Consider the following 12,447-nt stretch of genomic DNA (forward strand, 5'->3'; position numbering starts at 1 on the left):
TGGTGGTGACTCCACATCTCTTTTTAAACCCGTTTTCTTTTTTGGTTCGCCGTTCCGTCGCAATTCCGGTTGCGACACTACAGATAGAGAAAAAAAATTGCGACAAATTAGCTACGGATTAGAGAAAAAAATTGCTACAAATTAGTTATTGATTAACAAAAACATAATCGCAACAAATTAACTACGTATTAACGATAATAAAATTTCAACAAATTAACAATGAATTAGTAAGAATAAAATTATGACAAATTAGCTACATATTAACGTGAACAAAATTGTGACAAATTAGTTATGGATTAACAAGAAAAAAAAATTACAAAATATTAGCTAGAGCAAATTTGCAAGAAAGTAACAACAAATTATTTAGAAATTATATAACTTTCTAATTTGAGGTGATGAGAGATTAACGATAGATTAGTCACACAATAACAAGAGATTGTATCTCTCTCTAAAGAACTACTTGAATTTAGCTATGAAATATTCCATAACAATTTGATAGTTAATTTGTCAACAAAATTGTTAACGAAGAATTAACTACGGAATAGGTAAAAAATATTTCGTAACTAAATATATATCATCAAGGTGATATATAATAGATGATGATTTAATACTATTTTAATTTATTTTGTAACTCTAACTTGGAGTTCTAATAATATCTCCATTTTTAGAAAACACCATTTTGTAAAAATTATCTAAAGAATGAATTAAAATTATGTAACACTTTGGGAGTCCCTAAGAAGATGGTTCCTACTAGGTATAGAGTGGAAATATATATTAACTCACCCACTATGGTTACAAAATATTAAAATAAGAGGGACATAACTATACCAATGGACCCAAGATTTCAATGCCATACCATTTAACAATAAAATAAACTATAATACTTCAATGTTTCAAACAACACAAAAGAAAAATTATAATATTTTTATTCTTATTGCGTAACAAACCAATTCTAATATTTAACGCATATACTATAGAAGGAATGAAATTGGTAGATCTGTGAACTAAATAAAATAATCCAAACCAAAGTGATTCTTTAAACCTTAAAACAAACACGGTAAAACGATAAACATTGTCGAATGATGAAACTAATTTTCTTAAAAAATGCTTTCAAGATGTCGAAAACCTTAAGTCATTGATCCATTGTGCCTTTTAATTCATGATTGTTTTTCCTTCAACCCACAAACACGTATAAAATCAGAAACAAAACAAAATAAAGCTTTACGGCTAAATATCTTTTATTTTACTTCAGATTTTACTTTGGTTCCTTGATTCACTTTTATAACGTTTTATTATTATTCATAAAAAAATAATATAAATATGTATTAGTTACTTGCGTGTATTATTATTAAATATTTTACATTAGTTTTCATAAACTTTTTATTTAAAAACTAATTTGCTTTAAGAAGGATTTAATTGGGTTATAGAAGATACTGGCCTGCTATTGAACCAAGATGAAGGCGAAGTTTATAGTTAAACATTATTGTTATATATATATATATATATATATATATATATATATATATATATATATATATATATTTTCTTTCAATATGAAATTCAATGGCCTGGTTGGTTTAACGTTATACAGATCATATTCAGAGTAATTTCAATATAATTATGAGTAATGAATTTTATTTAACTTGATCTTATGTTAATCTAAAACTTGTACTCAAGTTTGTATTTAAATACACTATTTTAAATCCATAAAGTGACATTTAGCATATTTTCAATCACAAATACTTGAAATATAAGTCAGTTATTTTCCAAAAAATTTAATAAGTTACACAGAATTTTGGATATGATAAAAGTAAAATAAATATTAATCCTATTCAATGTTTGGTATAAAAACATGAGAGATAACAAGTATGACTAAACATTGAACTAATATAACAAATATCGTGACATTAATGTTTTAAACTTAAGAAAATAGGTAATGAAATTTTAAAGATACAAAGATAAATAAGTTTTGAATTGTATACCAATACCATTTACCGTTTTTGAAAAGTTAAATGATAGTTTTCGCTTAAACAAAATTTAATATTAAAAACATTCCAATTTTATACCGTTTCCTTTTTAAAAGTTTGTACCAAACCCATATCTTAAAAATTACAACGAATTTGGCCAATGTTTGGTGTTTTTGATTTATCTGTTTTAACAAATTTGTTATTATCCATCATTGTAGAACTATTCTCTTTACCTAAGTTGAACAACAATTCAAAAAACAAGAAAATAATTTTGGTTTGTATTCACATTTACATTATTAGAAGACTTAAGATTTAGAGTGCTTGATTCCTTGGTAGGTTTCAAACGTTTAGAAAAGTACCTTTACCATATACGTAGAAAAGAGTATTCATAAGTTAGAATTGTTGCTTTTGTACAACTAATAATCTTATAATTAAGATTTCTCATTGTCCTTTGTGTTAAACTTTTTTCCAATAAAAGACTTTTTCGGTGAGGGCCCGCAATTTCTTTATTACCTCTTGAGGAATAAGACAACACATCTCAAGAATCTCACACCATTGCCGCTTTTTCCTAAAATAGTCTCATATATAATATTCCACTAATATATATAATTTTTTTTTACTTTGTAAAAATCAAAGATTTTAATAAATTTTCAAATAATTTAACATGAGATACAGATTCTAACCGTAGGTGGTAGTAATCAACAATAATTAATATAATCAAATACATTAAACATACGCACAAATTAGTAGTGTTCTCTAACATAATAATAATAATGATAATAATTAATGTTATTTCAAATATTACATATACATAAATTAGATCATTTTTCATGAGTTAATTTAATTTAAAGAAAAAAAAAAACGAAACTGTGATAACACATGTTGATAGAAGTGATTTTCACTCTCACAACTTGTGTACGGATATAATGATTAAGAATCACATAACGTCATCATATCATTCCATCTGGCACTAAACTGGAACGGCGTTATGAAATATATGTATTTATTAAAGAAAATATAAAAATATAAAATATGTGGAGTAAGATTGTAAATGAAATATTAAAATAATAGTAAACCTACCCATTAGTAAATTAATTATTTAGTTAATATTTTAAAAAACGGGTTTCCCACTTCAAGAGTGGCCATCGCATTAACAATTTAGCAAACGTTATATGTGTCGAAAAGAAGAGAATGTGATAAAGAACCTCTTTTTCTCTCTCTTTGTTTGGGTACGGTTTGGTTGTGACCACTGTCCTGTTCCGGTTTCTGTTTCCTTTGAGAGCAGAAGAATCAAATCAATTCTTCACCGTTCGTTCATTCAATTCATTTTCTTCCGTTTTTCCTGTTTCTTTTTTTCTTCTGAAAATAAAGATTGAAATTTGGATTTAAACGTGTAACCCCACCCTCAGATTTCACCCCCAGAATCTTGATCCCTTTATCCAGAAGCGTGATTGTTGGTTTCTTTCCCATTGGGTTGTTGCTGCTGTAGGTGCTCATTTTTCGTTCAAAACAAATGGCGTCGAGTATAGGGATGATGGATAGCGCATACTTTGTCGGCAGAAATGAGATTCTCACTTGGATCAACAATCGCCTTCAACTTAACCTCACTCGCATTGAGGAGGTAATCCTCTTGGTTCTTGTTTGTGTCAACATTGGAAGAAAATAAAAAAAGAATGATTTTGGGGTTGATACAGAAATGTGGTTTCTCTATTTCTTTTGTTTTCGTTATTGGGGTGTATTTGATGTCATTATCTTAATACCGGTTGTTTATTTTTTATTTTTTTAATTTCAATCTTGTGGGATTGTTAATACTTTCTTTGCATTTCATATTTCTCTAAAAAAGAAAAAACTTTGTAATAAGCTTTGTTTTATTACTCTCTTTTTCATACATATTGGCATTTTTTATTCCTCGTGAATGCTATCTCTATATGTTTTTTTATGATGGTGAAGGATTAGGGTTCTTGAAAGAATTGGAATCTGGTTTTGCTGTGGATTTTCTAGGAAATGCTATGGGTGGAGTTTTCTTTGATGGTTTTGCCAAATGTGGTTGAATAACAAATTCTGAGATTTATGCTGGAATCCGAGAATGCTGTTTTGAATGTGAACCAGATGATTTGTGTGTACAGTCAGCTGTTGTTTGATCTGTTCGTTGGATGTTGTGGGTTTTGGAATAAAATATTCAAAGTTATTGGTCTTCTGTTAATGGTGTGGTAAAGTGTGAGCATCCCATGGAATGGAGCTAACATTGCTTTTGCACCAAGCTTGTCTGATTTATTTTCCCTGTCCTCTCTCTCTCCTGAAGAACAAATTTGGGAAATGATTCTATTTCATTACTCAATGAAGTTCATAATAAATAATGACAGAAAAGATTATTAGCTAATGCAAAAGCTTATTATCTACAATGAAAGTCTTTTAGTTTTTTGTTCATTCCTGCTTCTTTCTTATCCTTATTGCCAGGCTGCATCTGGCGCTGTACAATGCCAGATGATGGACATGACATATCCAGGGGTTGTTCCAATGCACAAGGTACATGACTTTGCTCATACTTCTTTTATGCTCTTCTGGTGTCTTGAAGATTAATTTTGAAAACTTGAGAGTTTGTTGTTCTAGGTGAATTTTGATGCAAAAACAGAGTATGATATGATTCAGAATTACAAAGTTCTACAGGATGTGTTCAACAAGCTGAAAATTGAGAAGGTATGTGCTCTTCTCATCACAAGACTAAGCAGAACATTTGTAAATAAGAAAGCAAGATATAATAACAGTGGGATGAGTTCTTAAACTTCTATTGTAGTATTAAAATAACTTATCTTTAAGATTTTTAACTTTGAATGGAATGATTCACCATTGGTAAACAATTTATCAAGACTTACATGTTCTAACGAGGAGTAAATATAATGGTTTGATTCCACATTTGTGAGATTATTATTATTTTTTCCTCTTCCCTCGACTGCAGTTATTGTGGTATTACTTCTATGGTTTGTTATGCATTCAGAGTTTATTGCTCACTTTACTTACTTTTTGGGCTATGCAATCCCAGTTTCACTGGTTGCATAAGTTCTATGCCAGGGTGTGAATTCTCCATCTTGATTTTATAATTGGAATGATATGGTGGGTTAGTGATTAAATGGAAGGAAAGGGAGGGAAAGATCGTAGGTTTGATCCTCGGTTAACAATTTGGAGAGGTAAGATTGGTTTGGCAGGTTTAGAAGGAAGGGTAGGGAGAGGTTGTGGGTTCAACTTTCCCACTAACAGAAAAAAAAGAAGAGAAAACTGGGACTGAAAACTTGTATATACTTTGACTCAATTAATAGTAGATGCCTTCATATATTGGGCTAACTTGACTCTTGACTACCTTGTTGCAGCATATTGAAGTTGGAAGGCTTGTTAAAGGCCGACCTTTGGACAACTTGGAGTTCCTTCAATGGCTAAAACGCTATTGTGATTCTGTCAATGGAGGCATTATGAATGAGTATGCTTTCTGAGTTCTTTTACAATCTTTTAATGCTTTTGATCTCTGTTACTATTTTTCTTCAAGAAATACATAATTCTATCATTTCTTGTGATAATATGCATATGGAGTTTAAGTAGGATACTGTTGTCAAATAAATAAAGTGTCATGTTTACTAAGTTAACAAATATTAAATTAATAAAAATGAAAACCCCGATCTTTTATTAGTTTCTCAAAAGAATGCTATTTCAGTTGCTATGCACAGTGAACACTCTTGAAGGCTTATACACATGGTAAGTTCATTTATGCTATCAAAATAGAATAAAAAAAATTGAGGAACACGAGGAAGGTATTCCTTTAACTCACAAAATGACTCTGCAATCTTGTTACTTATTTGTTTGTTTGTGTGTGATTGTAGTTGTGTTATGGATGTTACTGAAAGAGGGCCATTTAATTTTTTGGGTGACTATGCTCATCTGTAACATTAAGAGCTATGATAAACCTGATCTCATTGTACTACATATGAAGTCTGGCATACAGTAAACCAGCCACTTGCTGACGCTAGTTCATAGCCACAATGTCCAAAATAGAATGAGATGTTCGGACTTGGTATTGAAAATAAGTGGAAAGATTTTCTGGGACCATATATCTTTCTTATTTATAAGGATGGTTGGCCATGGTTGTTGCTGTTCGTGTACTTTTAAAGGGGAATTCCATATGGAGTGTAATTATTATACATTTCGAAATGCAAAGTTCAATGGATAGAGAGAAACTGAAAAGGGTTTGAAATTTTGTTTTGACTTTGGTTTTAATTTAATTATTTCAAATTAGTATTTTATTCTTTAGTCCTTATTATTTATTTACTTATTTTAATAATGATGCTGTATTTTTGTGATTCACTGCTGGTCTATTCTAGAATAGGTTTCATTATTTTAAAACTCATTATTACTGATATTTGGGTTTGAAATACTAAGCTAGACTGGCTATGCATATATGTTCTGGTCAGTATAATTTATCAACTACTTTCCATTTTTTTTCTAGGAACTATAATCCTGTCGAGCGTAGGAATAGTAAGGGTGGAAACCGAAATGTCAAGGGTCTAAAGGGATCAAAATCACTGCAAACAAATACTATGAATCATCCTGGTTCAGGCGACTCACTCAGTATGAACAGAACATTTGGTTTGTTTATGGGTGTCTTTGAGTTTGAATTTCAATTGTTTTGCAGCTTTTTCATACAGGTTTTTCTGCATTACAATTTTAACCTTTCATCCTTTTCTGTTTCCCCTTGAGTGTAGGGTCCAAGCAATTGAGGTCGAGTGGAGGAGCAGACGGTGCTAATGCTTCAGCTGATATTCAGGCTTTGTCCAAGCAGGTATATATATATATATATATATATATATATATATATATATATATATATATATATATATATATATATATATATATGACTGTGAACATTAGGTTTAGACATTGTTGATTTTCTTAATTGTTGCACCTGATACAATGCAATATATGCATGCTGAGACCTGGCATGACAATCTATTAGGTCTTGTGGTGGTATTGCTGTTGAAAGTTTATTACATAATAATTTAATGCAAAATTATTTACCTTTACAGTTTTTCTCCTTCATTTGTTTTCTATTTTCTGTTTCTCAGGTTTGTGATCTCAAACAGTCAGTGGATCACTTGGAAAAAGAAAGAGACTTTTACTTCGCAAAATTAAGGGATATAGAAATTCTTTGTCAGGCTTCAGCACTGGAGGATGATCCTGTAAGAATTCTAATGAAAGGCTTTCATTGTAGTTTAGTTATTTTTATTCACAATGGATTTGAAAGGTCTATTACTTTCCTGTGTGGTTATGCCCATCTCTACCTATGTTGAATTTGAACATAAAATAGCATAATATATTTACAATGGAAACCAATCACTGCTCTATATATATATATTTACAAACAATCTATTCCTAAAGCGGTAGTAAATTGTGCATTCATGCACAGTGAAGTTGCAAAAGTAATTAATTCCCTTGTTACCATTTTTTTACGCAGATGTCTCTGGCAATTAAGAAGATTTTGTATGCGGCTGATGCAAAAGGATCAGCATTAGATGAAGCTCAAGAGTACCTTAATGATGTCATCAATGGTGTTGAAGATGAAGGTGAAGGTGAAGGTGAAGGTGAAGGTGAAGATGAAGGTGAAGGTGAAGTTGAAGATGAAATTAAAACCTGATTACTCTTACAAAATGATCCTGGCTGGTATGAACTGGAGTTACTGCTATCTGTGATGACTGAGACTAGTTATCCTTCTCCATGCCATGGCCATGAAGTGCCATAATGACATAGCTGTAGTTTTATGGATCTTTTGTTTCTTGTTGTAAACCTGGATGGATAATCAAATATTCTGGTTGATGTTTCCAATAGAGTTAATCTCACTTGTCCTTGATATCTGTTAAAAAATAACTTCAATGAACTTTTTTTGAAATGGATATGTTTCAACCCTTTCCTATTTGTTGGAGCCTCTCCAAATTTTCTTTAAGTTTGATGTATTTCACTATCTATAGTTATGAATGAAATGGATTCCTTTTACTTTTAAAAGGATGCAAGAAATCTTATACTGGTTTTGCCACTTGAGATATTACTGTGGCTGATTTTTTAATTTTTGAAGAAATTGATCAAGATGATGATAATAATACTAATCAAATACCAATAACATTTGAAATCCCAAGTAGAGAAATCTACTGTATATGAGAACTTCTAGGTTATTGTAACTCTTCTTTTGTTATGCCTTGAGATGGTTAATGTGACTGGTTTCAAGAATTTGACCATGAAGATGTTAATACTAGTAACATTTCAAATTCCAAGTAGAAATGTCTGTACTGTATTTGAAATTTATAGGTTATTATAATTCATTGATGCCATTATCCAATGTCACCAGAATTTTGATGCAGAAATGAATTAATGGTTAAGGTATTGAAGTTTGATGTGATCTTAATGTAAACATTTTCCAATAATTTAATTGTGATAATGTTAGTTAGTTATTTGGTTTGTTTTTCTATTATTTTGGACAAGAATTAATAAGTTTTTTCTTTTCAAAAGTTGACAATATTTAGTCAAAAGATTAACCAAAACAGAACAATTCTTATGTTATAAAGACAACAGATAAGCTTACATGATTCAAATAGAATTTTGTGGAAGCTTTGCTTTTCTTTTTTTTAAATTATTTTTAATTGGGAGAGATTCAAGCTCCTTTTCAAGCCCACAATAAAGAACACTATTCTGATTTTAAAATACATATATCTCCTTTTTATATTTTAATAAAAGGATACTGGTTTTAAATGTTTTTTCTTTTTTCTCTATCATTTTATATGTTTTTAATGAATTCACAGTCATCTTTCTTATGTTATTTAAAAATAACTTTGATCAAAATTTAATAAAAAATTATGAAAACTAAAGGTTTAAAATAGTTTTTTTTTTATAAATAAAGAATAACTTGATTTAATTATACAAAAAATATATTCTTATAACTTTCTAAGGATTCATAAATAATGTTTACTTTCATGTTTGACTCCTATCGTATGTGAAAAATTGTTGGATGATTCCTATCACAAATGAAAACTTGTTGGATTTGAAAACTTGCTGGATTAGTTACCATCATAATATTACAAGTAAAATAAGTTTCTAACATACCATACTCTTGTCGATTACGCCTTTTATGCTATCAATAAAGTAATAATTGTATGTCTTTTGTTTATATTTATATTTAAAATTGTATTAAAGACAAAAAAGTCGATAGATTTAATATTATACTTTATATTTATTTTTTATATTAAAATAATGTTTTTTTCAAAAATATGTAATAATTAAATAATTAATTTTGTTACAAAAAAATTTCTATATTTTAAACATTTAATTTTTAATTTTCGTAACTTTTTCATTTAAATTTTAGCCACTATGATATTTTAAAATAAAATAACACGTTATTAAAAGATAAAGAAGGTGAATGCTGTTTATAAATAACACCAGGAAAGTAAAAATTTATAAATATCTATCTTATAACTAGAGAGGTGTATGAGCGTTATTCAACATCTAGGAGAACATAATTTTTCCTACAAATTAAAAGAACCTGATAATAACAATAAGCTTTTATGAAAGTATAATTTCAAGAGTACTTTTATTACATTTGTATTTGATCCTTAAATTATCTTCTTCTTTTTTCATTTCTATTTGTAAATCAGATTTTAACATTTTTAAACAGGAATCATCAATAGTCAAAACAACATCACTTTACCATTTAAATTGATTTGAAGGAAAATTTTTGCCATCTATCTCCACTTGAAAATAATGCTTGCAACTATAAGAAAAAGTAATAGTGACACTTCACCGTTCATCTTCTTTTAAGTGTTGTAATATTTTAGTACCACACATCATCTCATAAACAACAAAGTATTCATTATGTTACATAGTTTGGACCAAAACCTATTTGACTATTTTCCTCTTAAGAAGGGTTTGGGTAGTGAGTAGCAGTGTGACAAATGAAACAAAGTAACAAACTGATTTGTATTACACATCCATTATATATATATATATATATATATATATATATATATATATATATATACACACACACACACACACATATATATTCTACAATTCTATATACCACAGTTTGACACACACCATGGCTGATATAGTGAAGAGACAAAACATAGATGACTAAAACTGATATATGTAGTTACACACTTGAAAAAAAAAGTTAAGGCAACATGTACAAGCAACTCTCCCTCATCATTCAATAGCTTCCATTTGCATGCTTGCTACTTTTCCTAGTTTTACCAGCCTGCAGAGAGATGATGGCACTGTTAGTCAGATACAGAAGATAGCATAAATATGTAGAATTAACCCTTAAACCAAAAACCAAGTTTTACACATGGAAATACCTTGTTAAGAAGATTCTCAAATGCTTCAGTTCCATGCTCTTCAATGTACTTCTCTGCCGCAGTTAGCATGTCCTCTGGCTTCCCCAAAGAATCCTTTTTGCTTGGAACATACCAGATGTTAACGTTCTCAGTAGAATTGACAAAGAAAGGTCTAACATAGTGCTCATAAACATAGGCTGCACCACTGAAGTAGGGAATGACCAACCAGCTTGTAAGGATCAGTTTTGCATATGACCAAATGGGAATCCTGCAGTAGATTCACACAATTAAATCACAGGTAGTTAGTATTTTCCCTGAGTATAATACAACCATCACACTGTAAATTCATCACAAATGCAGATCTCACTAAATATAGAAGCTACACCAAGTACTTCTGAGGTTTTCTGAAATTATACAAACGCTTTCTGCTTTTTCTATTCTCACATTTGCATTTCTTAGTAGTTGAAAAAAAATACACTGACAGAACGCTCAAAGCAAAACCAAACTTAACATGCAGTTTCATTTGTGTCTTGATCTCCATATTCCATGTCACAGAGCACAAATTGTAGACATTTAGATAATAAGATTGGAGACTGCAACTAACACTTTCACTTATTACAACACAAAGGGTAACAGTGTAGTATGAATTATATTGCTGGTAAACTTAGCTACGATGACAACTAGTAAGCAGTGATGAACACATCTCTTAAATAGTTATTGTCATATAACTTTGCTCAAAATCAATAAAATCCAAAATAAGTAACAGCCCATGTGATAATAAGGAGTCAAAATCTGAGATTTCTCATAAAGTTTATTGAGTACTCATGTCAGGTTAAGTAAAGAAGAAAACCCCCAAAACAAGGATTGAAAGGCAAAGGCAAAGGCAAAATTACCATTCAAGAGCTTTGGCAAAAGTAAGTTCAAAGAGGGTGATCAAGGAATACAGAACCCAATAAGTGAGCCATTGCTGGTCATCAACAGGAGACTTGCTCTCAATTGCCCTAACCGACGCATATCTGAGACATTATTCACAGAAATCAGAGACTATGAATGGATCAATCACAAGAGCGAGCAAAATATACAACATCAGAAAAAGAGTTATCAGTTTTAGTTCCTAAAATACTAGAATATTCAAAGAAAACATTGACCATGGATCAATCGTTGGTTTTAGTTCCCATGTTTTTTTAAAATACTCAAACTTTGTATGCAGATCAAATGTTTGTTTTATAGACCGAAGCTCGAATATTTAAAAAGAAAACAAAAACAAAATACAAGGGTGGAAATAAAACCACTAGCTTTAAAAAAATAACAAAACCAAACTACAGAAAACTTTTAGAACCAAACATAGAGTGAATCCTAAGCTTTTAACATGTCTTATGTATACTTACAAAGGATACGCAAGACTCAGCACAGGCCTGCAAGAGAAACCCAACAGCGAAAGATATCACCATCAGTCATGAGAAAAATAAAAACAGATTGAACATAATAATTTCCAAGTAGTGTGTTTTACAGAGGTTCGGTAAAAGCAAGAAAAGTAGAAAAAAAAAGAGAACTTACCCAGCAAGAACATCAAAATTTTTCAGAACAACCTTCAGGAAACTTCCTGCTCCCATGTTGGATTCCTCTGTTTTAAAAGGGGCGTGTCTGCGTATGAAACTAAACTAGTTTGATTGGAGATTGCACTTACGATTGGACACAAGGAGAGAGAACAAAGCAGCGAAGTTAAGAAAATTTTCTGTGTTTCAGGTGAATTCAATCACACCGTTGGATTAGAAATCAATAATTTTTATTCTTTCAAGAGAAAAAAGGTTATACTTTTTACAACTTTTGAATATTTATGACAAAAATATTATATAAAAGTAACTGTGTTTTATATCTTAAAAATGTGTAGCTTTCAAGAAAAAATGTTGAAAATCTGTATTTTGTTTATCCAGTAAATAAGAAAACTAGGATAATTTTGTTTAAGAATATTTACAATTTGGTTTTATATGTTGAAGTCCCAAAGTTTGGTATACGATGTTCGTCATGTGGTGACGTGAGACGCACCTAGCTGTTAGGTTTTAAAGGTATTAGACATTAAATAATTGAAAGAGGAAATTACAAGTGAAACTTCGAGA

The 12,447-nt window shown here is 30.1% G+C and overlaps 2 protein-coding genes across 4 annotated transcripts; one reads left to right on the forward strand and one right to left on the reverse strand.

Moving 5' to 3' along the window:
* Positions 1-3,088: 3,088 nt before the first annotated feature.
* Positions 3,089-7,896, forward strand: LOC114164071 (microtubule-associated protein RP/EB family member 1A-like). 3 transcript variants are annotated; one of them, XM_028048554.2, is made up of 9 exons: positions 3,089-3,196; positions 3,457-3,588; positions 4,425-4,493; positions 4,578-4,664; positions 5,333-5,439; positions 6,460-6,599; positions 6,716-6,792; positions 7,076-7,189; positions 7,465-7,896. In XM_028048554.2, the coding sequence occupies exons 1-9, from the start codon at positions 3,140-3,142 to the stop codon at positions 7,642-7,644; spliced, it is 963 nt and encodes a 320-aa protein (XP_027904355.1). In that variant the 5' UTR covers positions 3,089-3,139; the 3' UTR covers positions 7,645-7,896. The 3 variants fall into 3 exon arrangements, with proteins under 3 accessions (XP_027904355.1, XP_027904356.1, XP_027904357.1); XM_028048555.2 differs by having other exon boundaries at positions 3,091-3,196; positions 6,460-6,581; XM_028048556.2 differs by having other exon boundaries at positions 3,125-3,275.
* Positions 7,897-9,803: 1,907 nt separating this feature from the next.
* On the reverse strand, positions 9,804-12,161 carry LOC114164072 (HVA22-like protein a). Its single transcript, XM_028048558.2, has 5 exons — positions 11,888-12,161; positions 11,719-11,745; positions 11,224-11,346; positions 10,352-10,598; positions 9,804-10,251 (listed from the first exon to the last, which is right to left on the reverse strand). The coding sequence occupies exons 1-5, from the start codon at positions 11,941-11,943 to the stop codon at positions 10,204-10,206; spliced, it is 501 nt and encodes a 166-aa protein (XP_027904359.1). The 5' UTR covers positions 11,944-12,161; the 3' UTR covers positions 9,804-10,203.
* Between the last annotated feature and the right edge of the window lie 286 nt (positions 12,162-12,447).

This window comes from Vigna unguiculata, chromosome 9, assembly GCF_037176805.1.
Source record: "Vigna unguiculata cultivar grain cowpea cultivar isolate G323 ecotype 2 chromosome 9, ASM3717680v1, whole genome shotgun sequence".
Lineage (NCBI taxonomy): Eukaryota > Viridiplantae > Streptophyta > Magnoliopsida > Fabales > Fabaceae > Vigna > Vigna unguiculata.